Source organism: Colletotrichum truncatum, assembly GCF_014235925.2.
Source record: "Colletotrichum truncatum strain CMES1059 chromosome Unknown Contig_0001, whole genome shotgun sequence".
Classification (NCBI taxonomy): Eukaryota; Fungi; Ascomycota; class Sordariomycetes; order Glomerellales; family Glomerellaceae; genus Colletotrichum; species Colletotrichum truncatum.
The window spans coordinates 1,921,495-1,948,733 of NW_027222398.1; the positions used below are offsets into that span (position 1 = coordinate 1,921,495).

At 48.5% G+C, this 27,239-nt stretch overlaps 8 protein-coding genes across 8 annotated transcripts; 6 read left to right on the forward strand and 2 right to left on the reverse strand.

Moving 5' to 3' along the window:
* Positions 1–4,279: 4,279 nt before the first annotated feature.
* On the forward strand, positions 4,280–5,618 carry CTRU02_200475 (g protein alpha subunit; the record flags this gene model as incomplete). Its single annotated transcript, XM_036718481.1, has 5 exons — positions 4,280–4,397; positions 4,461–4,699; positions 4,749–4,906; positions 4,964–5,222; positions 5,274–5,618. The coding sequence occupies 5 exons, from the start codon at positions 4,280–4,282 to the stop codon at positions 5,616–5,618; spliced, it is 1,119 nt and encodes a 372-aa protein (XP_036589481.1).
* A 1,914-nt stretch (positions 5,619–7,532) lies between these two features.
* On the forward strand, positions 7,533–8,531 carry CTRU02_200476 (nitrilase family protein; the record flags this gene model as incomplete). The annotated part of the gene is made up of 1 exon (XM_036718482.1): positions 7,533–8,531. The coding sequence occupies one exon, from the start codon at positions 7,533–7,535 to the stop codon at positions 8,529–8,531; it is 999 nt and encodes a 332-aa protein (XP_036589482.1).
* A 1,367-nt stretch (positions 8,532–9,898) lies between these two features.
* CTRU02_200477 (uncharacterized protein) lies at positions 9,899–10,853 on the forward strand (the record flags this gene model as incomplete). Its single annotated transcript, XM_070203698.1, has 7 exons — positions 9,899–9,919; positions 9,972–10,058; positions 10,116–10,193; positions 10,246–10,375; positions 10,438–10,577; positions 10,641–10,722; positions 10,777–10,853. 7 exons carry the CDS (start codon positions 9,899–9,901, stop codon positions 10,851–10,853), a joined length of 615 nt encoding a protein of 204 aa, XP_070062280.1.
* A 3,927-nt stretch (positions 10,854–14,780) lies between these two features.
* CTRU02_200478 (uncharacterized protein) lies at positions 14,781–15,972 on the forward strand (the record flags this gene model as incomplete). The annotated part of the gene is made up of 3 exons (XM_036718485.2): positions 14,781–15,329; positions 15,382–15,852; positions 15,913–15,972. 3 exons carry the CDS (start codon positions 14,781–14,783, stop codon positions 15,970–15,972), a joined length of 1,080 nt encoding a protein of 359 aa, XP_036589485.2.
* A 1,649-nt stretch (positions 15,973–17,621) lies between these two features.
* Positions 17,622–18,470, reverse strand: CTRU02_200479 (uncharacterized protein; the record flags this gene model as incomplete). The annotated part of the gene is made up of 2 exons (XM_036718486.1): positions 17,622–18,307; positions 18,365–18,470. The coding sequence occupies 2 exons, from the start codon at positions 18,468–18,470 to the stop codon at positions 17,622–17,624; spliced, it is 792 nt and encodes a 263-aa protein (XP_036589486.1).
* Positions 18,471–19,711: 1,241 nt separating this feature from the next.
* On the forward strand, positions 19,712–19,987 carry CTRU02_200480 (kinetochore protein; the record flags this gene model as incomplete). Its single annotated transcript, XM_036718487.1, has 1 exon — positions 19,712–19,987. The coding sequence occupies one exon, from the start codon at positions 19,712–19,714 to the stop codon at positions 19,985–19,987; it is 276 nt and encodes a 91-aa protein (XP_036589487.1).
* A 1,646-nt stretch (positions 19,988–21,633) lies between these two features.
* CTRU02_200481 (isoflavone reductase) lies at positions 21,634–22,809 on the reverse strand (the record flags this gene model as incomplete). The annotated part of the gene is made up of 3 exons (XM_036718488.1): positions 21,634–21,851; positions 21,931–22,552; positions 22,603–22,809. 3 exons carry the CDS (start codon positions 22,807–22,809, stop codon positions 21,634–21,636), a joined length of 1,047 nt encoding a protein of 348 aa, XP_036589488.1.
* Positions 22,810–26,486: 3,677 nt separating this feature from the next.
* On the forward strand, positions 26,487–27,082 carry CTRU02_200482 (60S ribosomal protein eL22; the record flags this gene model as incomplete). The annotated part of the gene is made up of 4 exons (XM_036718489.1): positions 26,487–26,501; positions 26,586–26,633; positions 26,697–26,893; positions 26,956–27,082. 4 exons carry the CDS (start codon positions 26,487–26,489, stop codon positions 27,080–27,082), a joined length of 387 nt encoding a protein of 128 aa, XP_036589489.1.
* Between the last annotated feature and the right edge of the window lie 157 nt (positions 27,083–27,239).

The following is a 27,239-nucleotide window of genomic DNA, read 5'->3' on the forward strand; positions in this document are numbered from 1 at the left end:
AGAAACGACCGCAACGTCGTCCACGGACCGGATGATCGGGGATGCCACCCCAGATCTAGCCGGATTCAGTTATCAAAATCGGAGTTGCTTTGGTCCCGCATGAACTGAGATGGTGTCTCACAGGCCCCAGCCCCCTGGGAACAGACGTGAGGGGCGGAGCTTTGCCTACCTGATGTCCTACCATCGCTTGTCAGTAGCCACCAATACGATGGATGCCATGTGCCGAGGCAAAAAACCTTGAATCCGTCTCGCAGCAACAGACACTAGAAAACTGTCTTGTATTTGGGCAGGATGGCCAGTCCATGCGGTACGTCGATAGCCAGAGTCCCAAAGTTTACTGCACTTGCCAAAAAGGCAACCCTTAGAATCTGAACGTTCTTTTTATCTTTTATTCTTCTTGGCACTCGGATCCCTCTGCTCCGCGCAGCCATACCATCTGACGGTTGGTCGTGGCTCATCATACCATCCCTCTGGATCCAAGCCTGATAACGGACGAAGCTGAAGACCATTTCCACTATTTTCCGTGCCATCTGCGTTTTGCCGCTCCGCTTGGATGGGTCCTTTGTTAGCTCTTGTGTTTTCTTTTCTTATTTTCGTGTGTTTTTCTTCTTCTGTCTGTCTCCCCTTGACCGTTTCGGTTCATGCATCTTGTATGGCTGCATCCGGAAGCATCTCACAGGGAGTGACGATGCTCTTTCTTCAGCAGAGCCGCCCCAACAAGTGCGGTGGGTTTGATAAACAATTTCGGGCGCCACGGGTTGCAGTCTTGTCGGGGGGGGGGGGGGGGCAGCCAAATTTCCTCGTGACGCTGGAATACACGAGACCTTGTCTCTTTCTACAACCCAGCGGTTGGCTGGGACCTGGCCACACGGACCAGGCAACCCTCCAAAAGTTTCTGCAGGACGACCGGTCTCGAATGTCCAATGTCTACTATTGCGGCCATCATTGAAATGAGGCTCGGGCGCAAGCATTTGCTTTAAAAAAGAATCACTGGCCTATTGGTGGTGGTTACTTACACCTTTCCATCATGTTGAGTGGGGCATTCCGACTCTCTTGGTGAAAATGGATACTTGCTGATGCCTTGTCTGACTTGAGGCGTTGAGAAAGCTGTCATGCGTCTGGGAAACAGGCGCTGATCTGACTTGTCGATGCCCCCCAAATGCCACGAGTTGTGCAATCCATTCACAACCAGGATCCCTGTCGGCCAGGCAAGCCACGATTCTTTATCCCTACTACGGGCGCCATGCCCCAGCGGACAGCATGTATGGGGTGACCCCTGCTCGTCAAAGCTCTGGTTTCTGCGGGACTTATCCGTAGATGCTGCAGGCGCCCCTTGGAGGCCCGCAAATGCAACATTTAGTTTCCTCTGCGCGATGCTGATCGGAATGAATTTTAAGAAGAATCATTACCGGGGATGTTACAATTCAGCGACAGAGTCGTGCTTCGCTGTTGTCGTTGTATTTGCATGAATCAGGGGAGCCTATCTCCCTCAGGAGCAGACGCGTTCGGCAAGGGACCCCGCTGGTGGAAACGCAGACCAGCATCATGGTTGCGCATTGCATATGGGACGGATGACTTTTGCACTGCACAGGTCAAACAGCGAGAAACGAAAGCGGAAACAACCTCAGAAGCCTTTGGTGGGCGTAAGGCAGATCAACGGGCCTGATGCCCGATGGCTTCTTGGCGTTCGACACTACGTTGGAAGCGTCGTGAAATGATATGGACTTCCGCAAGCGATTTGGCGCACAGCGGCTTGTGAAGCTAGGCTTGCGGTTTTAGTATTTGCTAGAAAAGGGCACGAGGCGTTTTCGGCGTAGAGGCCCGATTGGGGCTATCTAGCAGCGATCTTGTCTCACGCAGGGTCCATCGGAGTGGCTCCCGCACTTGTGATAATAACTGTAAAGGGTGTCGCCAAAAATGGTAGAGGGCTGCAATATGTTGCTGTGCCGCGGCCAAGCAGTACTACGTAGTCATTGTTCAGGAGGAGGGGGAATGCCGTGGTTGAGCGCGTGTGTTCTGTGCGGAGGGTCCAATCTTTTTTTGAGTTTGAAGCATATCAAAGTAGGTTGAAGTCCATGAGACAGCGCTTATGGCGGATTGGATGGGCTGGATTTCACTGAGTCGACTCCAGTCCCCGCTCAATGCGTCCTTGTTTCGCTTTGCTTTTGCGCTGTCTGGATGATTTGTTTGTTCGCCATGCCTTGCCATATCAACGGTTCTCCATGTGGCATGGCAGTGTGCAGGTCGCAACCCTCTTGCTGGGACACTCGGACCCAGCATTGTGCATCCGGGAGGATGTGCGTCGAACGATGATGGAGGGGCTTCCTGCAAAGCACGTTTCCACCGCGGGTTCCGGAGAGTATGCTTGGTAGCGAGGGGGGAGAGTTGCCCCTTTTCTTTTCTTCCCAGCTGGACAGACCCATCGGCTGAGGCGGTAGACAGGTCAACAAGGCCTGCGTTACACAAGTAGGTATTGGTATCTGGAATGTTTGCCTTTGTCACCAGAAGTTGAATTGGAAGACGGACCCGGCAGAATGACTTGATGTGTTGGCCAGCATAACATAGGTTTGAGACGCCCCAATGGGGATGGAGTATGCCAGATACCCAAAGAGCCCGCATCAAATGGAAGGAATTGATTGTTCGAAGCTAGAAGAATGCAAAGCAAACACCCTACCCTCTGGCGGAAGGGTGTGGTGGGCGGTCATGATGAAGGGGAAGCTCAAGCTGAGGAAGGGTCACTTGCTTATGCAAGTGCAAGGAAGTTGCAGGAAACCTTGGTAGTACAGCACGGAAGTACCTGCCAAGTCTTTGATGGAGTGTTTTCTGCGGCATCTGCAGGCTGAGGCAGCGCGTCGAATCAAGCGACGGTACCGCTCGGGTACGTCAGGGGCCGCCCCACCATGGTGCCGTTGTTCTTTCTGCTCTAGAGCCCTGGGCATTTGTACGTACCTCGATTTAGTGCTGCATTTTGTGCTGAGGCAAGAACTACGTACTGTGTCCTGCTAGTCACCCCGGTCGCGAAAGTTCCTCAGGTTCATCAGGTTCCTGCTCCTCCTCTCTGTGGTGTCCACCGACGCTGTTATGTGTCCAGCATAGTGGAGTGCCTTGTCCACCATGGTGGATTCCCACTTCCCACTCCCCCCGTCCCTCACTGGAATCTCTCTCAGAACGGCAGTGTCGTGTGTGGTGAGAACCCATACCAAGTCCATCCTTACCTTTTATTCATTTCATTTCATGACTACCCTGTTCGGAGAGTCAAGCTACTTCCAGGCAGCTAGGGTGGGCAAGGTAGGAAAGGCACCTCGTTTCCTCCCATCGCATACAGTATTACCCATACTCTGTCTGTAGTAGTAAGTGATCCAACCTGGGACATATTCGCCCGTGTGCGCATTTTCCCTCATGTCTTTCGTGCTTTCGTGCATCCTCCTCGCATCCAGCCCGTCCTCTTCTTTCATAGTCTCCATTCTGAGCGTCCACTCCGACTTGTTCGCTCTTCTCGCTCCACGTACATTCCTTACATACTCGCCACCATCTTCTTTTCTCAGATACCTGTGCTAGCACATTTAGTCTTTCCTCTGACACGCCATTGGCCTCGTTACCCAACACAGAAAAGTGAGAGAAGGAAAGGAAAGGAAAAAAAAAAGGAGCTACTACTCCTCTGCTGCAGGATTACATTAGCCAACCCCCAACCCACAGGGCGTCCACTACGAACGCCCCGAAGGTTTTTAGCGCCTTTTTCTAAACTGGCCGTGGGTCTTCTAAAACCTCCAAAAGCTTCGCCCACCCATTCCTCAATCGCTGACGTTCCTTACGCCGTCACGTCAACCTTGGTATCGACTTCAACCCAGGTGACTTCCGCCGCCGCAACCGCTGCTTAGGATTCGACTCGACCCGAAATAACCGTCCTACCTTCTTCAGCGCCTGGACTGGCCAGTCTTGGGGTTTTGCTTTCTTCTGGTCTGATCTTCCTGACATTAAACGCCCTCAGACAATAACAAGAACTCTTCTCGTCTCTGAAGCAAATATTCCCAAACCGTCCTTCTCAGGTCGCCACCCCCAACCCTTCTCGACTTTCGCTATCTACTTCGACAACTCCTGCCTTACCGTCCGACACGCCCGATTCGCGTTCTCTTTCCAACACGTTTCTTTCACTGCAGGGCCAGCATTCCCTCTTCCCCCTCGCCTTACGATCTTCGGCTGTTTGTTAATATTGTTATTATTATTATTATTGTTATCATCATCATAAATCGATTCCAGAATCAATTCGAATTGGTACACGATGTGTTTCGGGAGTCGACAGAAGGACGATGGGAGCGCCGCTCGCTCGCGGGATCTGGATCGCATGATCCGCCAAGATGAGAAGCGCTTGTCCAAAGAAGTCAAGCTCCTGCTCCTGGGTATGTCTTCGCCTCTTCTGGTTTCGTGATACCCTCCATTCGCTGACTCGTGTGTTTTGCCAGGTGCCGGAGAATCTGGAAAGTCGACCGTGCTCAAACAGATGAAGTTGATCTACGCCCAAGGCTTCAGCAAGAACGAAAAGCTCGAATGGAAGCCCGTCGTCTTCAACAATATTGTTCAATCCTTTCGCCTGATTCAAGATGCCATGGCTGAGATGGGCATCGAGTTCAGCAACCCCGAAAACGAGGTAAGCAACACTAGACAGGGTCAACTGCACACCATAAGCTTGCGATATGCGGCGGTCCGCCTGATATAAGAACGACTGGGCTGACACATCTTGTCTCTCACAGAAACACATGGCACACATCTTGGTGGAACACGAGATCAATGCTTCAGATCCCCTCCCGCGCGACTATCTGCAACCCATAAAAGAACTTTGGGTCGATGGTGGCGTCAAGCAGGCCACTGCCAAGGGTAACGAGTTTGCCCTGCATGACAACCTGGCATAGTAGGAACCCTTTGCGTAAATTATATCGGACCCCGAGCCTTCTGCTAACCGTACTAGCTTTTGTGACGATTTGGACCGCATTTGGAGTGAAAACTACGTGCCAACAGACCAGGATTTGCTGCGCTCGAGACTACGAACAACAGGTATCACCGAAACAGTTTTCGACTTGGGTCAGCTGACGTACCGTATGTTCGACGTCGGTGGCCAACGTTCAGAACGGAAAAAGTGGATTCACTGCTTCGAGAATGTGAATTGCTTGCTTTTTCTTGTCGCCATTAGTGGATACGATCAGTGTTTGGTTGAAGATAAGGATGGCGTAGGTGCTCCCATGCGCGATCTTGAGGCGTGGCTAACCTTGATGCTGTAGAATCAAATGAACGAGGCTCTAATGCTGTGGGAGTCTATCGCCAATTCCCACTGGTTCACAAAGTCCGCCCTGATTTTGTTCCTCAACAAGATGGATCTCTTCAAGGAGAAGCTGCCCAACAATCCCATCACATCACACGGTTTCACGGATTACCATGGACCTCCCGACGACTGGAAGGCTGCCAGCAAATACTTTTTGGACAAATTTCGCGCATTGAACCGAAACACCGAGAAGGAGATCTACGGTCATTTTACAAACGCCACCGACACGAATTTGCTCAAGATTACTATGGGCTCAGTCCAGGACATGATCATCCAGCGTAACTTGAAGCAGCTGATACTATAAGGCCGGCATTGCAATGTTATGGTCACATCGTGGCCTCAAACTATACCAACCTTCACCAATTGGCGCCCATTAAACACGCCAATCTTAATCGATACCCGCGGCCTTTCGGCCTCAAACCCGCCTTGGCTCCGTACGGCGGCGCCATCCATTTACGACATTTGTTCTTTTCGCTCGAACGATGACGAGCGTATAGCCCAGCCGCAGCATCGGCTCTAAGCGAGCCTTGAACGAGAAGTCGAATGTCGAGTTGGATGTACATTACTTCCGCTTCCTTTGTGTCTATTTCTACGGTTATCTATTGTCCATATGCAGGCGTTTATTCGAACAGAGTTTTGCAAAATGAGGCAAGGGGATTTTCAGCTTTTTGCATATCATTGCCACCATGCGACGGCCGATGGCGGGCAGCGCCAAACCGAAGCTGATCTGAGAGTAGGGTGCCGAGGATGGCCCTTGCTTGGAGATTTAACGGCAGATGAGGCGCGGGGGAAAGACGGATCAGGTTGCGAAGGGTGGTTCATATGAGACGAAACGAAAGCATGGGAGAGGCCGAGCTGACTCTGTTATGCGTGCGATGGATTGATACCTAATGCTCTGTTTCAAGCTTTTTCCCCACGTTTGGAACAGGAAAGAAAATAAGAGGGGTGGTGTGTGCGTGTGGACGATGCTGCTTGAAAGAACGAGCACAAGATGAAGCAAGCACGCAACTCAAACTTGAAAGATATTTTGACAAAACATTTCAAAAAAATATTTACAAACCAGCTGTCAAGGCAACAGTGATCTTTTTCGCGCATGTCTCTTTGTTGTGTCTTATGCATCATGGCTTTGTGACGACACCATCAGGCGAAGTGGGATATCATGTTTCCCGCGACCTGTTTGGCCTTTCCCAGAGCCAACACTGTCCCGACTTGTGCTCTTGGGCGACTAAAGCAACATTTGAGCTGGCAGGTATCATTTGACTTGTGGCGGGCTCAAGGCAAGACTTGCAAGGATTGTTTGTTTGATTGGTTCCTGGGAGAAGAAATGAGAAGCTACTGAAAATTAACATTTGGTCGAGACCACGCTCCCAGCATGGGTCTAAAGACGAGCCTGACTTGCCTAAATGAGATGAATTAGGTACCTTTAAGTTTTTACCACCACCCTGACGTCCCATTATGTGACTGCGAGTGTGTTGGTGATTGAGTACACTGCCAAATAAGTGTGAGTACTTCAAGCTGACTTGCAGGAAGATGAAGCGGTTGTCGTCATTGTTTGCGTGACTCAGGCGCGCTTGTCCTGACTCTAGATTTGGCCTACAACGGCCCCTTCCGTTTCGCCTGTACCAACATGGTCTTTGGCCATCTGCATAGAAGCATGAGGAGGATAAATCAAAGCGATTCAAATACTGGGTAGTAAAGACAGGCCGCTTGAGAGTGATGAATTTGTGAAGTCACTATCATCGTGAACGACTGCTGTCAGTTACGAAACGTTTGAGTGACAGGTCACAAGACAGATGCCGAGGCGACGCAACATGAGTACTCGCGGTGATTAATGTTGAATGTCCAATTGAGGCAGATGACGATATGTAGTCCACGCCCTATGGCATCCAGCACTCGGGTTTTCCAACCCATCCGGGGCCAACGCCGATGTCGCGAAACGGTCCCGATCACATCATTTCCCGATGCATCGGACAATTGCACGGTGCATATAAATATTACACTGTCTATAGACACCAGATCTGCCTGTGAACGTACAGTGCTTACACAGTAACGCAACGGCCCGTCGGCAAGGATGAGCTCCGATGGCGATGCCGTACCGTTGCTACCCCGCCGTGATCGCCCCCACTAAGCTCCTCGCAACTCCAACCCCCCCACCATCCCCAATTACCCGCCGTAGCCTCCTAACGTCACTCCCATCCATCGGCAACTGTAAAAAACAATGCGTCTTGCCTTCCAAACCCTCTGCACTCTAACCAGCATTGCTTTTAAACCGTCCTCGCAACGTTTCATTCCCTTCCGCAAGATGTCCACAGCAGCAACCGCCGCCTCTCCGGTGCTGAAGCAGCCTGTCAAGCTGGCCTGCATCCAACTTGCATCCGGCGCCGATAAGTCCGTCAACCTCGCCAATGCACGGTCTAAGGTTCTTGAGGCCGCGTCGCAGGGCGCAAAAATCGTCGTGCTGCCCGAGTGCTTCAACTCGCCCTACGGTTGTGACTACTTCCCCAAGTACGCCGAGACGCTACTCCCTTCGCATCCCACCAAAGAACAGTCTCCAAGCTTCCACGCCCTGTCAGCCATGGCCTCTGAGAGCGGTGCGTACCTCATCGGCGGCTCTATCCCGGAGTTGGACGAGAATACGGGCAAGTTTTACAACACGAGCCTTATCTTCTCGCCCAAGGGAGAGCTACTGGGGTCCCACCGCAAGGTGCACCTCTTTGATATCGATATCCCGGGTAAGATCACGTTCAAGGAGTCCGAGGTGCTGAGCCCTGGCGACAGCGTGACTGTTGTAGACCTACCCGAGTACGGGCGCATCTCGGTGGCCATCTGCTACGACATCCGCTTCCCCGAATTGGCCATGATTGCGGCGCGAAAGGGGTGCTTCGCGCTGGTGTACCCCGGCGCGTTTAACCTTACCACAGGGCCGATGCACTGGCGCCTGCTAGGTCAGGGCAGGGCGGTGGACAACCAGATTTATGTCGCCATGTGCAGCCCCGCGAGGGACTTGAACGCAACGTACCACGCCTGGGGCCACAGCTTGATCATTGACCCAATGGCGAATGTTCTGGTTGAGGCGGAGGAGAAGGAGACTACGGTTACGTGGGAGCTTGACAACATCAAGATCGAGGAGGCGAGGAGGAATATTCCTATCAACACACAGAGGCGGTTTGACGTCTATCCCGATGTTAGCAAGGCTAAGGTCGATGGGAAGCCGTGAATAGACGGAGAATCATGGAATATCAACTTTGAGCCGTATATATGAGGCAATTCTTATGTATACTTATGCAATCTGGACGGTAAATCCAGATAGATTAATGGAGGTCACAGTTGTTGTGTGATTCTGACTGCGACGCCCATGACTTGCTTCTCTGAACAAGGAATGGGCAACTGTATGACATTTGTATGTTTACTAGAGACTTCTCAATGTACACCTCTTGGCTCTCGCATTGTGTGTATATCGTACGCCAATTGGGCGAGCCGCACAATCTGATCTATAGTTGCCGCCACATTCAGGTCATTATAACAGCGCACCTACCAAGCATGAATGTTGGAACGAGCTGGCACCTACACAACGCGGCATTCCGATGTCCACCCGCCAAGCGCTTTGACTTCCTACTTGAGTCTCAAAAATATTGCACTTGAAATACGTAAACATGGTTCTTTATCTATCACGCCAATACCCTTAGTATGGATCTCAACATTCGCAAGACAATTCTGTCTCAATCGTTCCAACTTGGACGGACTTCCGTTGTTGGTTTCAAAATACCAGCCTCTTTGTAAATATAAGTATCATGCGACCCTGCAGCAAAGCCTTATGGTCCCTTCTTTGTTCACATTTTGTCGTCTTACTGCCGTTGTCAGGGAAAGGTTGCCGCTTAATCCTTAGGGACATCCATCTGTCATTACCTCTCATTGTTATCCTACTCCTGCAGATTCGAGCGATGCTAGCGTTCATTTTTCTTCTATTAGCAGTTTTTCTGCTATTGTTGTGGTACCACAATTCAGTGACAATACCGGGTCACGAAAAACATGGTTTTCACTCCTTTCTTAGCAACACTCGCGAGGATACATTCAAACCCGCATACTTCACCAGCAAACTTCAAAGATGCAGCAATGACCTCCCCCTCCGGTCCCCAACAGCACGCGATGTTTTGATTCGAGATAGTGGGCTCAAAAAGGCCTCATTAAACGTGTCCGAGACAATACTGTCGTTCGGGCAGGGAATGGTGAGTTACCCCGAGGGTGTGGTCAAGGCGACCATTGGGGGGGGGGGATAACCTGACCAATTACCCACTTATTTAAATGAATTATGGGTCTATCTGACCAATTTTATGATTGGCTGTATTGAGGTGAAGTGGGTCCACCTGACCATGGAATTTTTAATCGGTCAGGTGCACGGACCAGTTACTGATTGCGTCCCACTACTGATTAGGGTGCATACCCCATATTAATATTTAAATCCCTATTCTATTCTGATTCGCTTCCTTTTCCCTCCGTAACCCTTTCAAATCGTATGCGCCCCCCCCCCCCCCCCTGGCGCACCGATTCCTAATTACTTCCGAATCAGTTCAGAAATCCGACATCATGCCTTCATACAAGGATTCTGTAAGTACAATGGAATCGGTTTAGGATCGATTCAGAACTGATTCAGAATCAGGACGATTACAAGACCTACAAAGAAGGTCTTCTCCAGGGCGGCAAGAACCACCGCATGGAGGATCTTCCTCCCTTCGAGTTCAACGAGGTAAGTGATTCAGAAGCGATTCCACAACGATTCAGAAACAGTTCTGAATCGATTCAGGCTGGCGAAGTCAAGCTCGCCCCTGGCGAACTCTACTGCCGCTGGGGTGGTAGATCCAGCAGCATCACGTGCACCAAGGTAATTCAGAATCAGTTCCGGATCAGTTCAGAACTAATTTCGAATCGATTAGACGGAGCGGTTCTCGAGCGAGTCGAACCTCAAGAACCACATCAAGAAGCACAAGCTCGACGGGGTCCCGGCCAAGGTTAAGAGCCGCAAGTCCGGCGCGAACTCCGTCGAGGAGAACGATGATGCAGCTGGTAAGTGATTCTGAACTGATTCTGTACCGATTCTGAACTAGTTCTAAACTGATTATGAATAGAATTCTACGACCGCATCCACGGCATCGCCATCGGCGCTCGCGATGACAGCGAGCTGCAGACTCCTTCCAAGAAACGGAAGGCGCAGACCCCTCCCCCCCTTCTTGCCGTGCCCACGCGCAAGCGGGGCAACCAAACTGTGGTAAGTGATTCTCAATCGATCCGGAATCCTTTTGGAACCCATTCTGAATCGATTCTGCAACAGATCAACTTCGCCGAAATGCGTCGCGCCGCCGGCTTCCCTGCCAAGGGCAAGTGCACCCACTGCACCACTGCCCGCAATGCCAGTAAGTTTAGAATCAGTCTTGAAGCAGTTCAGAACTAATTACGAATCGATTCAGAATGTCCTCCCGCCCTTCGCGATCAGGAATGTGAGGTCTGGGCCCGCTTTGAGGATGATGAAGAAGATGAGGCCTGAATCAATTCAGGATCGGTTTGGAACCAGTTTGGGACTTCTTTCGGGACCGATTTGGAACCGCTTTAGAATCAATTCTTTATAGATACCCGGGGCGTTCGGTTTTTAAGCTTTTTTTAAAAAAAAGCATTTCTAAATCAATACAGAAATGATTTAGAATCGATTCTCTACCTATCCTATATGCTATCAAAGTCCTAACCTTCTCCGCCGCTCTGCTAACTCTAGTTCCTTTTCTTGTAGTTCAAGCTTCTGTTTTTCAACTAGAAGTTTTCTTGCTTCTAATTCTAATCGCTTTTCTTCTAATTCTAGACTTTGCTTCTGTAAGTCAAAGTCATCTTGTTGTCCCTGTCTGATTTCGTTTCTTAAGTTAGAAATAGATGTTCTTTGGAGAGTATTTGACCTAATAACCCCAGAAGATGAAGCATGGGAAAGACGAGGGGATCGATTCCGAATCGCTTCTGAAAGACTTCGGGATCGATTCGGAATTGAGGATGGACTTCTTGAATTAGTACCCCTTGAGGGACTAGACGTAAAGAGTCGGGTTGATAAAAGCCTTTCAACACGTTCATTATCTAGTTGCTCACGGGATTCCCTCTGGCGTTGGCGTTTAAGTTCTAAAATAATTTAGAAATAATTATTAATAAATATTAAAGTATTTTTAACTTACGTAAACGGCTTGCAGCTGTATTATAACGGCCAATAATAGAAACATCTTTCCAGGAAAGCCGGATTCCTAGTGTTGTAAACACTGTATCCTGCTCTAAAAGATGGCGATCGTATTCTGCACATCTAAGTACTTTTGAATTAGTTCTCAACGCATTCCAAACCAATTCCGAATCAATTCAGAAGGGATTCCAAACTTACTTCTGGATACATGTAAGTAATGGTAAATACCGATTACTCCAAGTATATGAGGCTTCATGTAAAACCTCAACAGTATTTGTATTAGGTATGAATTGACTCCAATCTGATAAGGGGATTTTAGAGCAGTTCTGATTAAGTCCAGCTGCAATTGTTTTTCGGGCTTTATGTTGAGCCCATGCTTTTATTTGAGGTTCAGCTAAGTAAATTAGTTCCCAAGTGATTCTGAAGCGATTCGGAAGCGATATAGAATTGATCCTTACTCTCAAATGCCTGACATAAAGCGAAGTAGTCTTCTGAGGAACGGCAGAATAGTAGGCTGCGCATTTGATTCCATAGAGAGTCAGGGCTACGGTCTTCTGTACAGTATGCCTCAATCCCTCGTTGGAAATGAATTAAACAGAAGCGTACAGAGCGTTCAACCTGCCATGCCCATGGTCTATGCTCTGGGTCACATTCCAGAGATAGATATTTCCCAAACCCTAGATAATTAGTTATAAATCGGTTCTGAATCGGTTTAGAAACTATTAAGAACCCATACCAATAAGGTTTTTATGGTCTTGATCAACTGTAATACCTAGTAGACCCCTACCATGAAGGTGTTTCCACTTGACTTTATATCCAAATTTCTTATAAAGTAGTTTAAACACAATTGTATACATCTGCTGATACATTTCTGTACTTTCAGAATTGGTAAAAACTCGGATAAGTGGAATTGCTAAAATAGTTAGGAATCTGTTAAGAATCCGTTCTAAATCGATTTAGAAGCGATTACGCACCTTTCGAAGATATCGAATTATACCATCCCCAAATAACCTCAACTTCCTCCTTTCCAGCTAGATGTTTATAGTTTGTATCTACCTGGAAAGTATTAAAAGCCTCTTTCTTCCATAATTCAGCTTGCTCTGCATGAAATACAATACATAGGTATGTATTGCCGTCATCATTAAAGTACTGAATATACTATAAGTAAATTAGTATTGAACCCGCTCAGAACCGATTCAGAATCACTTCATACCCGAATTTGACGCCTAGTTTGAGCATACTGGTATTCATACCAAATCGCTAGACGTGAACAGCCTGCTGGAAAGCTAATTGCTTCTTGTTTACGGATAATTGAGCGTAAGAAGTCTGTATTTGCTAGACTTTGATGAACGCTTGTAATAGTCTGGCTATTATAAGTATCACAGAATTCCTGAAGTTCGCGAGATTGTAGGAATGCATCTAGAATCAGTACTGGATTAGTTCTGAATCGGTTCGGAAACGATTCTAAAAGGATTCTCACTTAACCCCGTTCTAGGTTGATTGATCTTCTGGACTACCTGTTGCAGCCCAGATATAATACCAGCTGGGGCTCTAACTGGTGGTGGTGGTGGATGTAAATGGACCCCATGAGAAGTTAGAAGAATAACTGGGGTAGCTTCTAGATCAAGCGGGACCCAGAAGTTCCATTTTACTGAACACGTAATTTGAAGAATTGTTTCAGGAACGATATGATTAGCGTCTAGATTGATTCAGAATCAGTTGGGAACCCATTTGGATTCGATTCGATACTAATTTACTTACCGCATCGTGTAATTCTCCTCTTATTGCTAGCAAAAAGATAACAGCTATCAGTAGGGGAGCTTTCTTCTATACTTCCCCCTTGAAGTATAGTTTTGATTAGAGGTAAATATAGCTGGAATTCGATTGGAGGAAAGCCAATATAATGGTTTTCTCCTTGGAGACTTTGTGACCAGCAGATGCAGCGGGCTGTGATCTGGGAAGTTCCTGGAATATACTAAAGTGATTCCGAATCAGTTCCAAATTGATTCCCAATCCATTCAGAAAGGCTTCTTACCCCATACTCTGTATTAACTACTTCAAGACTACATCTTTCTGTAAACGGTCGGCAGGCGGTATGTTGTTGGAAACGTTTTATCTGTGCTTGTGCCCATCTATTTATAAGTATTAGTATATTATTTCTAAAAGGGTTCCGAACCCGTTCGGAATCGATTCTGAATGCTTACGAAACTGCTTTCCGTTTGAGATCATACTGTAGTACCTCTGTTCGTAATGCTTCAATACTTTGCAAGATTTCTGGGGTAACTTTCTGATGCTTCCAGCATGGAAGATTCTGATCGAAATAAGAGCATGCCTTTCCACCTGTACAAGTGTAAGTTGAACGTAAACAAATAGCATTTTGAAGGAATGCTGAAGTCGTCCGTTTTGGTGGGAATTGCCGGGCATGGTTGTACTGAATCTGTGATGTAATTAGTTCTGAAGTAGTTCGGGATCGATCCCGGATCGATTCAAAAGTAGTTCGTTTACCATTCTCCAAGGCGATTTAATATCCTCCTTATTTAAAGTCTTTATATTAATAACATAAAGGACTCCATTCTTACTTGTTTCTGGATATTCTATAAATGTAGGTAGAAAGATTACTTTTTGAGCAAGTACATGAACATCCCTGAGGCTATTATGCCCAGAACGGGTTGCCTCTGATGAAACAAGTGTTGGAGGTATTTCTGAATCGGTTTCGAGTTGATCCTGAATCGATTTAGAACTAATTCCAAAGTCGTTCTTATATATCCCTACCTCCTCATTTACTGGTAAGCCAGACTGGGCCTGGGCTGGTAGTTGATAGTAAAGATTTAAGTCTTCTTCAGCTTCTGCATCAAGACTAGTAGGTTCTAATAGAGGACTTATTCCCTCTAGGCGAGGGAAGAGATTTTCAATCGATTGAAGAGCCATTGTAAATCGATTCGGAACGGATTTGGAAGCGTTTAAATGTCGTATGTTCTTACAAAAAGTATGTCAAGGGTGAGGTTTCAAACCGCGCTAAGGAATTTCAACCTGACCATAGCTAACTAGCTGACCATGGTCAGCTGATCTCAGGGTAGCCCCACAAATCACAAAATAAGTGGGTAATTGGTCAGGTTATCCCCCCCCCCCAATGGTCGCCTTGACCACACCCTCGTTACCCCTGAAGCCGCCTCACCTAGTTTGAGACAGCTCCTGGAATGGGGGATCACTGACTCAAATCTACACCAGGGAGTCTTCCTCAACAAGATTATTGATCAGAGTTACATGGAAAACATTGAAACAATGGTCGGGTCTCTGGGTCAGTTCATTAATCGAACCGCGGCGCACGAACATACGGCCAAATGTACCGTGGAAGAAACCCACCGGTGCGCGCTAGAATGGACGACCCGGGACAAAATCCAACTCTCCAGAGGCGTGGCTGAGTTGACGCAAAAGACTGTTGTGAGGACTTTGATGGGCGATGACTTTTACAATTCCAGTGACGAACTGCTTGCAATTTTGCATGAGCTAAGCTCCGACATGAAAAAATCCGGTTCCTCCATACTACGCAAATGGTTGCCTCACTCGGCGGATTGGCGGGCTCAACGGGCAGTAGAACGCATAAGAGACATATTTACGGAGAAACTCATGCGCAGAGATGCTACAGCAGTCGCCGGTGGCCCTATCGAGAGTGACCTGCAAGACTACGTTACTTACATGCTGAACGGAAAGAACACGGCACAATTGAAGCATCTTTACCACCATCACCACGCAGCTATCATGTTTGCTGCCCAAAGCTCCACGGCTTCTGCCATAACTTTGGTCATCACTTGCGTAAGTGACGTTCTAATATGTCAACGTCCCTGAAGCTGACGATGTCCGGTAGCTCTTGCGCCACCCTGATATGATGAACGCGGTTAAGAGAGATGCTCGGAGCGGAGACAACCACCCAGTTCTCCTACAGGCATGCATTAAAGAGACGATACGGTACTATAAGGACATGGCGTGCTCGCGACAAGCTCAGCGAGACACCGCTTCAAAGGAGTCAGTGGCTACCCTTTCAGCCAGCCTTCCGTATCATAGCCCAGCCGGTTTCCATCACTCGGATTCCTGGATGCCGGGCAGATGGCTCAATGCAGAAAACAAGCTCGTCGACGTCGAGGAGAAGGGCACAAAAGAAGGTTTGGGAGGTGAAAGCAAGCAGTGCCCGGGAGAAAATGTGTCGATGATCATCATAACCCAGGCGCTGACAACCTTGCTGCGATGCTACGACATTTCTTGGGCGTCGCCCACTCAACCTCGAATCGTGGACTTTGAAGCACCCGATCTCAGACATGGCAGAGAACCATGGCATAAAGTAAGCAGAAATGCCACTCCTACTTTTCTCCGTCCCTAACCGAATAAAATAAATAAATAGGGTGGATTGGAAGTGAGAGTTTCAAGACGGGTGTGGCCAGAGTTGATTGCAGGATGTTGAGAAGCGACCGAGGCATATTTGGAAGTCCTGCATGGACACCTTGCGACCAGCCCTTAATTTTTAATTGGTATTGCAGCGCCTAAATGTCTAAGCTTCCAGCATTCCTTGCAGTGCTGTTGCCCGACACTTTGGAGCACTTATGATGTGAAGCCTTTCGAAGTCATGGCAAGAAACGCGAAGCATGAATCTACAGCCATCAGATGTAACCGAATGCTAGAGCCTACTATCAAAAGATTGCTTCAAGATCTCAACTTGGGTGTGAACTACACAGCATGATCATTCAAATAAGGTGTCATGCGACGCACACAGATGCTCGTCAGTGCAAGGCAGCTTGAATCTGCATTGCAACGAGGAAAAAGGGTGTTGGCAACTCCAAGACGAGCGACATAATGTTTTTAGCGCCTTCCGAGTCATCTAAGTGTAATTCCTATGTCCGGATAGTATATTTTCAAGAACTTAGAATGGGCCAGTATAATTTCGTGCTTACACTAGGGTAGAGCCTCTCGGCGAAAAGCCATGGCGCTACCCTTACTGAAGGTGCGAAAGATGTTAGGTTCCGTCATATTAAAAGATTTGGTTGCCAGAAGCGGCTGGAGGAAACCAACCCTAGAAGCTTGTAGTCTGGTTTTGGCGTCGAGCGGACAAGGTGGCGAGTGATAGGAGAGCAAGCCACTGAAATCACACGCACAGTTTAGATGGTACGCCACCAGCACCACTGGACAAGTCTTGAGTGGTAGCGTACAACTGCAAGGCTAAACGGCTTTCTAGAAGTCGAAATTTACGGGAGCTAATACAAAACCCCTGTCTTGCTGTTGTGCGGAGGTCTCCCCCCTCCGCTCCGGAATCTCGAAAACGATCGCTAGTCAAAACGCCGATCAGTTGCCAGATAGCCGTGCGAAATTAGCCTCAGGAACCAGTCGGTCGTTGAATATCGCGCCTTATGAAAAGTCTGCTTGGTGCACGATGTGATGCATTCGGCCATTCAACTGAGTGACTCGTTCATTACCTGAGCGGCTATTCAAGCCAATCTTAAATGAGGGCCTTCCTCATAACGCTTAATTGTTTCTAATCCTGCCTCATTTTACCTGTCGATATTCAACGGTCTGACGCTTACCAACAAAGGATGTTTGCATGATTTGCTCTTCGCCGAGTCTCTTGGGTAGGATAATAGCGCTCCTGAGTATGATCAGTAGGGGCTTGAGCGTGTTGCAACATTTGGCCCCCTCCATTTGCGACTGCTTCTGCGCATGCTAAGTCACTGCGCGCCTCCAAGGTTGAGGTAAATTGCCCACAACATTGTCATACCAATTATAGGACCGTAAAAGAAGCGATGGGGTGCTTCATAGGATTTCAGTCAATTCAAACTCCTGTTGATTGTATGCAAGAAACATCAATTACAGGTAGGCTGGGTGACGATGTGGTTATACCTCGCGGCTAACCAAGTCACCGCTTGAGAACGGACGTAGACAATGTTAGCACTCTGAAGGCCAATAGAGCGCTGAGAGTATAGTTTATTAACGCTTTTCTCAAGATAATTCGTCTAGGCGCTCTACAAAATCCAACAATCGCATCGTACACAACCAGCGGATGTCAATCCAACCTCCTCGAAAGCATCTCCCCAAGCTTCTAGTCCCTCGATCAGTCTCTTGTCATGGACCTGTGACAAGAATCACTCCCGTCATGTTACCTAAAATCCCATGTTGGTACAGCCAACAACCGAGGTTATCTCTGCTGATTGTATATCCTAGAGGGGGTATATTCCGAGTACCAACGCGAATTGAGTTGAGCCCAAATGGTGCGTTGTTGGTGAGAAACCCAGGACGCACGATCAGAGTGTTTCTGAATAGGCCCTGGAAGTCTCTATGAGATATAATTTCCTCCATCAAGATCTTGTCTTCATATGCCCCCGATTCGATGAACCAGTCGTAACTTGGCTTGAGCGCTTCAATTTGTGCGCTGGAGGTGTTCCTAAATGCTGCCCCAATCCCAAGTGTTCCGATGGCGACAAAGCGAGGGTAGTGATAAGGAATACCGTAGTGGTATGATTCATATCCTTTGAGCGTGGCTTCCTCGATAATATCGACACCATACGTACAGATCTCGGCATCAGTTATGGAGTTTCCTTCAGTGTTGATGTCAAGTTTGAATCCGCTGACACCATAGACAATGACATCAACGGGGTCCCAGGTCCGTCGCGCTGGAAACAAAGTACTGACTACAACGTCTATGTCCACGATGTCGCCCTTAACGACTAAAAGCCGGTGCGAGAAAGCGTACGGAGGGTCTCCCATTGAATTGCGAAGCAAATTCTTCAACTTGTCTGTGTCTCGAACAACTATACCAGTGAAACGTCAGTCATAATCCACATACCTGCCTCTATGTTGTAACGTACGGACGTAGCAATGGATGCTTTCATCTAGAAGGGCTTGCTTTAGGCAGTTGAAAACTGCGCCCCCGGTGACGCCAAAGAAAGCGACGTGCGTTAAAGATTCGGCCATGACTATGAACACAACAGCCTAAGCCGAAAGCGTTGAAATGAATGCCCAAGGGGTACGGAATTTGTTCTACTAAGTAACGAATTCAAACGAGATGGATGTCGTGGAGCTAATGACTGAAAGAGTGCTGGCAGTGTGTTGTTCTAATCGTGGAGGCCATCTTGGGACCCAGGGTCCAAAGTTCCGGGATGGGTTTGGATTACGAGGGTAAGAACAGAATACGGAAAGAATACACCAGTATAATATATCTGAAAGTAGGTACTGGGGGATAACCTCAATGGTCTAGACAGGCGACGGGTTTGAAGGAGCCAAACTGGCAGCAACGCAATTTGTTTTTGCAATTGGAATCCACGCTTCAAGAGAAGGCTGGTATGTCTTTCCCATTACTCTTCCACGTGATATATTATATTGGACCGGAGGAAGGACTCAGGATAGCCATACTCCGGTACAACACATGTAGCAGGAGTCGCCGCAGTGGGCCAGGCTGATGCTGAGCATTTCTTGAGTAACATGACCTGGAGGTTCCAAACGGCTTCGCCTTCATTATGGACACAAATATAAAATTTTCAGCAACTTAAAAACTTTCCGCACAGGTACAACCTAATAGCAAGTGATGTTTCTCAAGTGATGATTAATCACAGGAGAAACCTCGAAAGTAGTTAGTGGATGCGTGAATCAGCTCTGAGGGGGAAATCGTTAACTCAAGGGTTGGTTGGATTTTCAAGTCACTAGCATTAAAAAAAACATCATCACTTTTTAAAGAAACTAACTTCTCGAGCAATATGTTGTCAAGAAAAAAACATTATCCCAAATAGAATCACGGATGAGTTGTGAATTCTAGGCTCGTACAGGGATTGGAGTACGTATGGATCATAGAGGTGGGGTTAGTGTTGGTTATCGGCGGCCAAGATAAGCTCAGCCCCACTAAAATTTTCTCTGATATGTGCCGCCCCCCCAGCCGGCGCCCTTCTTCCAAACTTTCCAGCGACAGTGAACGTCTAGACGTCTTTGCTCAACCGTCTAAAGAGCGCCAACACAACCCTTAGCTCGCGATACGACTGTAAAAGGCGGAGAAATCGAGCAGTCGCTTGCTTGATTCCATCAGTCGACCTTACGGCCCGGTCGATTGCCGAACGCCGCCCAGCACCACAAGCGACAGTCTCTTGAACACGCCCCTCATAGGAAACCAAAGGCACGACCACCTTTCCTACCCACAAACCTACGAAAGAGATAATTCAAACGAAATGGCCCAAGGAGGTCTGAAGTCTTCGGCCCGCCCTGCGCCGACGGGCAAGCCGAAGCAACAGAAGCAGAAGAATACCCAGCGAGTGGCGAAGCCTCAGAAGGCCAAGAAGGGCATGGCGGCAGACAAGATGCAAAAGAAGTTTGCGGCCGGCCTGGTCACGCAGACGGAGAAGCTTCTTGGCGAGCGCGCTGGCCACCTTGAACTCATCGGCAAGGGCAAGAAGGCGAAGAAGGAGGAGAAGGGATTTAAGGGTGGCAGCCGCAAGTACGGCTAAGACTGGCTGTTTTGGCTTGAGGACAACTTCGCACGTACGCTGGAGGTTGCTCTTTGGGTTAAGAGGAACCAAAGGTAGATGGGAATTAACGCCGAGCGTCTCATGCTGAGGAGGGGCAACTACTAAAAGGTTGAGGGGCACGAAGACGAGCAAGGTGGACGAAGCACTGAAAAAAAAGTGCTATTTGGCAAAACAACTTAGAGACCACACTGCCTTGGCGACGGATGGGTGGTTAGCAATGAGATACCCTAATACATGAGCAAAAACGTTTCTGCTTCTTCAAAGAGTCAGATTTCACCTCCGCCTGGATTGGTGGTTTTCCCTTCGCGCCAGCACTTTGTTACCTTTCTACGTTTCGGGGCGACACATCAAAAGTAGATTAATGACTGTCAGCAGGTGCATCGTCGCTATTTCTCTCCGTCGCGAGTATCCGTCATTCCTAGAGCCCAACAGCGAATTAGTCACACGGTGACTTGTCATTAGCTACAAAGAACACCCACTTGACAAGGCAACAGCAATTTGATCATCGGCAATCACCTGGACTCTTGCATCGGGCCGAACACACGAAGAAATGTCAAAATGAATGTATGGTTGGCCTGTATCATGCAGTGCCGAAAGGCGCCGAATACTTGTCATAACATCCTCACCGCTTACCATGCTAAGGGAGACTTGAAACCAGCAAAATGACGTCGTAAATGTATAATATGTAGTGTCTGTCGTTAAAATTTACCGGCGACTAGCATTCTGATGTCTGTATGACTTACGAAAAAGGGTAGATGTTGCTGCTCCTACCCATGTAGCTAGTGGTGGTGAGGCTGGCTCAACTACCGCTTTAGGAAATCCGTAAATGTGCGAGGGTGGTCCAGCACAAGGGCGATGTCGGCTGAAATGCTGTGATTGACAAATAAAGGTTCATCCCACGACGTTGGGGGGCAGGGGTGGCAAGATATCGGAACCTGTCAGCATCTGCAAGCCTTTGTGTGGCGCAGCTTGTGACGGGGGATGGATGGGTTCCTGGGACTTGGGTCCAGCTGGATCAGCAAGATTGCACTAACATATGTAATCGAAGCCTTAAAGAAGCCTGTTCGCGGCAGCCTAGACGTTCGTTTCAAGGCTGGGATGCAGGTTTGGAGTTTGGCTGTCTGAACTCCAGAGGATTTGGGAGCTTGCAGGACACTCCTTCTACTAGTTGTCTGCAACTGTTTCAAGCATCTTGACTCTCCCCTCCAAGAGGCCTCCTCTTTTGGGAAAAATATCTTGTAGGATGATTAAGAACACATAAAGGATCTTGAAGTTTCTCAGCCGAGGCGTATTCAATTAAAAATGCGAACTTAGTAGAATGCAACGCCGAGTCTTGCGATTCAGCTGGTGCTCCAGGCACAACCCAGTACAAACGATGAAGTCTAAGATAACTTAATATAGGAAAGAGAGACCATGGACTGCCCAAAAATGACCCACGCTATATAGATTGCGTCATACATACCCCTGCTGCCGCTTGTGACATGATGATATCCTGATGTAGCCAAGTAAGGGGAGGATGTAAGTGCGGTGTCAAATGCAAGCGAAGGAGTGGAGAAAAAGTGAACTGAAATAGAAACCGCCATGCTCATACACACTTCGAAGCTATCGCGGTCACGTGAATATAATCAACCTGGGCCCCATTGGGACTCGAGCCATGTCCTAAAGTTAACAGGTTGTATGTTGATAGCCTCATTAAGATTTGCTTGACGGAAGTCGTAGCGGCCGTCAGCGGTGGTAATGAGACGCTGTATGTTCCACCACTGATTCCAGTTCTGTTTTTGTTCATAGTGAGAGAGTTCGTTCTGAAGCTTGGAGTACTTGCGAGTCCGAAGAGAAAAGGCGACTGGCAAGATTCAAGTTAGTAGTTACTTCTAGGCGAAGATGTATGAGTTTGAGTGGAAGTAAAAATTTCCGGAACTGACCTCCTCGAACATTACTACACTTAGCAAATATGTCTCGAACAGACATCCTGTCTCCACGCATCTTGAATTCCCGGGGCCAGGTGCCCGGGCCTAATTCTATGGCGGCCGCAACGAAGCGGGCGACATCGTTGACAGAGGTCATGGAGACCTGAACTGGCCGCCCGGATGAGTTCGTCTCAACAATATCTGCAGTGCCGTTTCCGACGTCGACTAGATAGCTGCCCTGGTCTTGTATATGTTCACGAGATCCCATACCATATTCTCCAAGGCCGCCAGGAGCAAAGCGCTCGTACAGTATCCCGCAAGAGAAGACTGTGTAGTCCATCTTCCGAGACTTGGAATTTGAGTAGTGCTTCAACAGCTCGATAGCTTCGCGTGAACCATAGTCTAGGGGATGGTTTGATGTTGATGGCCGGTGGGAAAGGCAACCTTCGAACTCGGCAGGAACGAAGAGACGCACGCGAGCGTGACGAGAGGCCTTGATAAGGCTGATCTGTTCGGGGCCTCGGACTGTTGAAATGACGAGGTCAATACCTTGAAGTGCAAACTTCAAGCTCTCCTCATCATCATAATTGACGACAGCAACCTGACAATCAAAGCGTTGTTCAAAGTCCGGATTCGACTGATGAAGATCTTAGTCAAGGACCATACGCCGGATCTGAAGGGCCATACCTCTCTTGAAAGAATAACAATTGGGTTTGCTGTTTGAGAGATGTGATGGGTGAGGATGGCTGCGAAGCCTCCAGCACCAGCAATCGCTATTCTCATCATCGCTGCGGTATTATGTGTGTGTATAGTATTAATGCTGATAGTGTTAGGAAACAAAATCTTGAGGATGTCCCGGAGAATCGATTTATATATTTTATCATTGAGGGACATTGTGACTTCTCAGAAATAGTTACCTTGTATACGCCATCATTGCAACTGTAGGAACGAGAAGCTGGATGTAAGTGCCGTTGTGAAGTCCACACCATTAGACAAGACGCAGCGAAGTCACCGTGTTTGAAGATACGACTGCTTCTTTTGATACGAGGCAGCAGAATAAAAAAAGCCCTTCCGGTAGAGCTTGGGAACCAATACAAAACCAATGTGAGGCTTTGGAGAACCCGAAGTTGCATGTCAGAACAAGAGAGATGGCTTAGCGAGCTCCCTGAGGGAATGTTACAGTTTGCCATTGTAATCCAAGTACGTACGGAGCCGCCTCGCAACAGGTATGGGGGGGGCTTTGTGGGGTTGCACACTTCAAGGCACTATCAATCCAGTTATGCTTGATGAGGCAGTTGCTGATCTGCATGCAATCAATGACCAGGGAGCCAGCTGTGGGTTCCGGACCGCTCGAAATACGGGTGAAGTCTTTCCATACAACGGCCGTCGTAATAGGTGCCTGATCACAGGACGGATCGAAAAACTGCATTGGCCACAGGGAATCCGCAGGGATGCTTGGCTCGGAGAGCTGGCAACACCCTCCTGCAAGCAACCGCTTCCCAGACAACTGGGTCGCGGCACAGTTAACCCTGTCTCGCGGCGGGAGTGTAGCGGCCTTGAGGTATCCATCTAATGGCCATCATAGTGTTACTTGCGGCATTCCTCGAAGCTTTCCATCCACCATCACCCGCTAATGCGCCATTGAGCCACTGAGCCAACCTTGTCCAAGATCATGCGGACTACGATTAGCAGAATAAGGCAAAGTACCTTGTCATACATGAACGACTATGACCAGAAGACCTCGAAAATAGCCAGGTTGAATGGTGGCGAACACGTACTGAAGATGAGGAACATATCAAAGGGCGCCTTGGATGGCTAATTCAAGCCAAGCATGTGGGCAGGCGAGACTACCTATCCGGATTTGTGTTTGCATCTACGACAAACAAATGAATGAGCCTGCATTGTCTGATACGATACCTGAGTGGAGGATGGTCAGGCAGGTTGAAGATGGTGTGGTGGGAGAGATTCCGGATCCTTGCTGGCGATCAAATCAAACTAGTGCAGCTCGGCGGTCGACGGCCAAGTACCCCTCAGTTGACCGATGCTCGCCCCAGGAAGGATTCAAATATGGGCATGACGAGGTTTGAATCTTCGTAAATGTAACAGCGTTGGAAGGTCGCAATCCGGTTGCCGATTGGAAGCACTTGACGTTGAATCAATAGCGATCTGTGTCAAAGTGGATGATGCGGCATGCGGAGCTCCAATTGGCGCAAAACCCTGGCTTGGAAATAGGCTCCCTGAAAGGCAATTTGGCCATGAGACTGGGTGCCTAAATTCGTAGGAATTACGCCGGGAACGCCAATTCAAGCAGTCCGCGCTGGAAAGGGGCATTGCTGGCTATGACGATAGTCTTGGGAGGGTCCAAAGTTAGGGTCTCTTTGGGTACGTAGGTACCTTACCCACCATCCTCAGCCCTATTTGATTCAGCCTCAGGCCGCAAGAGTAGATGGTGGACGCACGAGCCATGAACACCACAATCATGCGTGGATCAACCAGGGGATGGATCACGTGCATCATGGAGGAGGTAGCACTGCATTGGTCAGGAAGCTCAACCGCTTCTCATCCAATCCTTTCCCGAGACAATGGTCGTTGATCAGGGACATTCCCCAATATGCCCCGAATTCGATAAAAATTACCTCGCCTCACTCGTCGAGACCCAATCCGCGACAGCCTAATGGCCCATTTGGGTTTTTGATTCCCACATGCCACAGAGAGGGAGCCCACAATGATGACCACCAGCAACGGCAGAGACGCAGACAAGCCTTCATCGCAATTGCGCATTTTAAAAACCGGCATCACACGACCGCCGCTACTTGCTATTACTCATGACGGGGTTTCATCACTGGTCAGAGCTCAGACTCACTTTACGAGTCCGGGCTGACTGACGCTTCTACATAGTTGTTTCGCTGCGTAACAGGCCGTGTATGCTTACTCTGTCTATAGACGATCATTTTTTCTTACAGTGTTCTATTAAGTACAGCAATGAGAAGTTGGCACCTCAAAGGCCAAAATTCTCATCGTCCGACAGACTAGGAGCGACAACCACTGATGCCTATCACTTAAGCTCCCCATCGCCATGCCATCCCGGTCGTTGACAAGCGTCATTACTTATAACCTAAAAATATACCTATAAAAACACGACTGATCTCATCGCGATCTGCTAATCCCGGCTCATGCATGGGCTTACTCGGACGACGACTGGTGTCTTTTCCTAGCTTCATTGGCAATGAAATGGCCTATCCGATAGATTTTGATTTCAGTTTCAGTCACGGCCCCTGAAAACTCCTAAATCTACTTGGTCGCATTCGGCCGCATGAATATTAAGAGACTGCTGACGGTCGTTGGAGGCAGTAGGGAAAAGACGTGGACGCAAAGCATAGCCCCATAAATCTTCGCACGCAGAAACGATGCATATCAGGAAACTGGTCGTATTTAAACTGCCAAACGCATTCCACTTTCAACCAGGTCCTAAGAAATGCAATTTATGGTGTTTGATCTTATTCTAGACCGGACGTGCCTTCGCCAGCGAGCGACCTTGCCCTCAGAGATTGCTAGATGATTGCTTTAGTACCCCAAGTGCCCTCTCGATTGGTGACTACGTCAGTCATGAGATGTTTCACCAGCTCAGGAGTTGCTCTGTCTCTTGAAGCCCGAAGTCGCGGCCGGCACCATCTAACCAAGATATTATTATCCTGAGCCCTTCGTATCCAATGAGTCAGCATGCCTGTACGCGTAACTGACGTCAAATTAACTGCCGACTCTGCAGTTGCCTTGGGTACGAGGTTTGCACGCTGTTTCAAACTTGCTCATGGCCAATCTTCATATCTCGAGTTGACACTAGAAATATCTAAATCCTAATTTCAGTAACTGGTGACGCGCCAACAGGGGACGACTGAAGGCTTGCCGTGCCACGAGGAGCCGCAACGTTGGGTCAAAAGGAATGTAATTTGGCTCATTAAAGGCCATTAAGGGGTATTCAACGACCCAAACCTTACTGGCTGCTCACTGCAGACATGCACAGGCGAAGGAGACGGAGCCACGTATGGTATGAACCAATGATAGGGGCTCTACCGTTCCCATGGGATTACCCCGGTGATTTATACCAAGGCATGCCAGGTAAGTCTGATGAAGACGCCCTGGAGGACATAAAGTTGAGCGGACCATGGCGGACCGTAACACATGTGGGCAGTAGAAGTGAAGCCAGGAATGGGCATATCGTCATGGCCGTATGGCCGAGAAGGGTCATTTGAACAACGCTCATGAACAGATGAGCTTCAGAGCTTCGAACGAGCAAGGGACCCACTTACCTTCCAAATTAGGACAATGCCCTAAACCTTGGTGGTGGAGCCGGTTCGAACCTCACCCAGGTCAGAATTGAGACGGGAAAACTGATAATCCGTTGCCCTAACTTTTTTTTGGCGGGCATTTTCCTAAACCCACAACGAAAATCCACTTGCGAAAAGTTCGTGAAGACCAGGCTCAGCGATCTCAATTGACAACCTCCCTTCCCTCACCACACACAACCAACACACGCAGGATAACACCTCTTTGCGTTTTCACATCCGTCCAAAATGGCTCCTCAAGCAGTATGTACATGACACCGCTTTGCTGTTGGCCCAGCCTTAAAAGGCCGCGGCGTGAAACAGTAGGCTAAGGTCATTTTTCAACAGGCGATCAAGCGCACCGGCAAGGGCAAGGCCCAGAAGGTCACCAAGAAGGTGAGATACTTCCCATGAACCTCGCACATTGTGTTAATTGATGCTAACCGAATACCCCGACAGTTCATCATCAACGCTTCTCAGCCCGCCTCCGACAAGATCTTCGACGTCGCTGCCTTCGAGAAGTTCCTCCAGGACAAGATCAAGGTTGAGGGTCGCGTCGGCAACCTCGGCGAGACCGTCCAGATCTCCCAGCAGGGTGAGGGCAAGATTGAGATCATCGCCCACAACGAGCTCTCTGGCCGCTACCTCAAGTACCTGTGAGTTTTCTCATCAGTCTCATTTTCTTTGAATAGATTACTGACCTGTCTCGGCGTCTCAGTACCAAGAAGTTCCTCAAGAAGCAGCAGCTCCGTGACTGGCTTCGCGTCGTCTCCACCTCCAAGGGTGTCTACGAGCTCAAGTTCTTCAACGTCGTCAACGACGAGGCTGAGGATGATGACGAGTAAACGGTTTTCGTGCATGGAACAGGTTTAGGTTACTTGGGTCGGCATGGCACAGGTTTTGGCAAGGTTAATGGGAAATACCAAAAGTCAGCACCCTCGTGTGCTTTTTGATCTGCCACCTTGTCTTTTTATCGATGTATCTGTGAAAAGTGATTCCGGG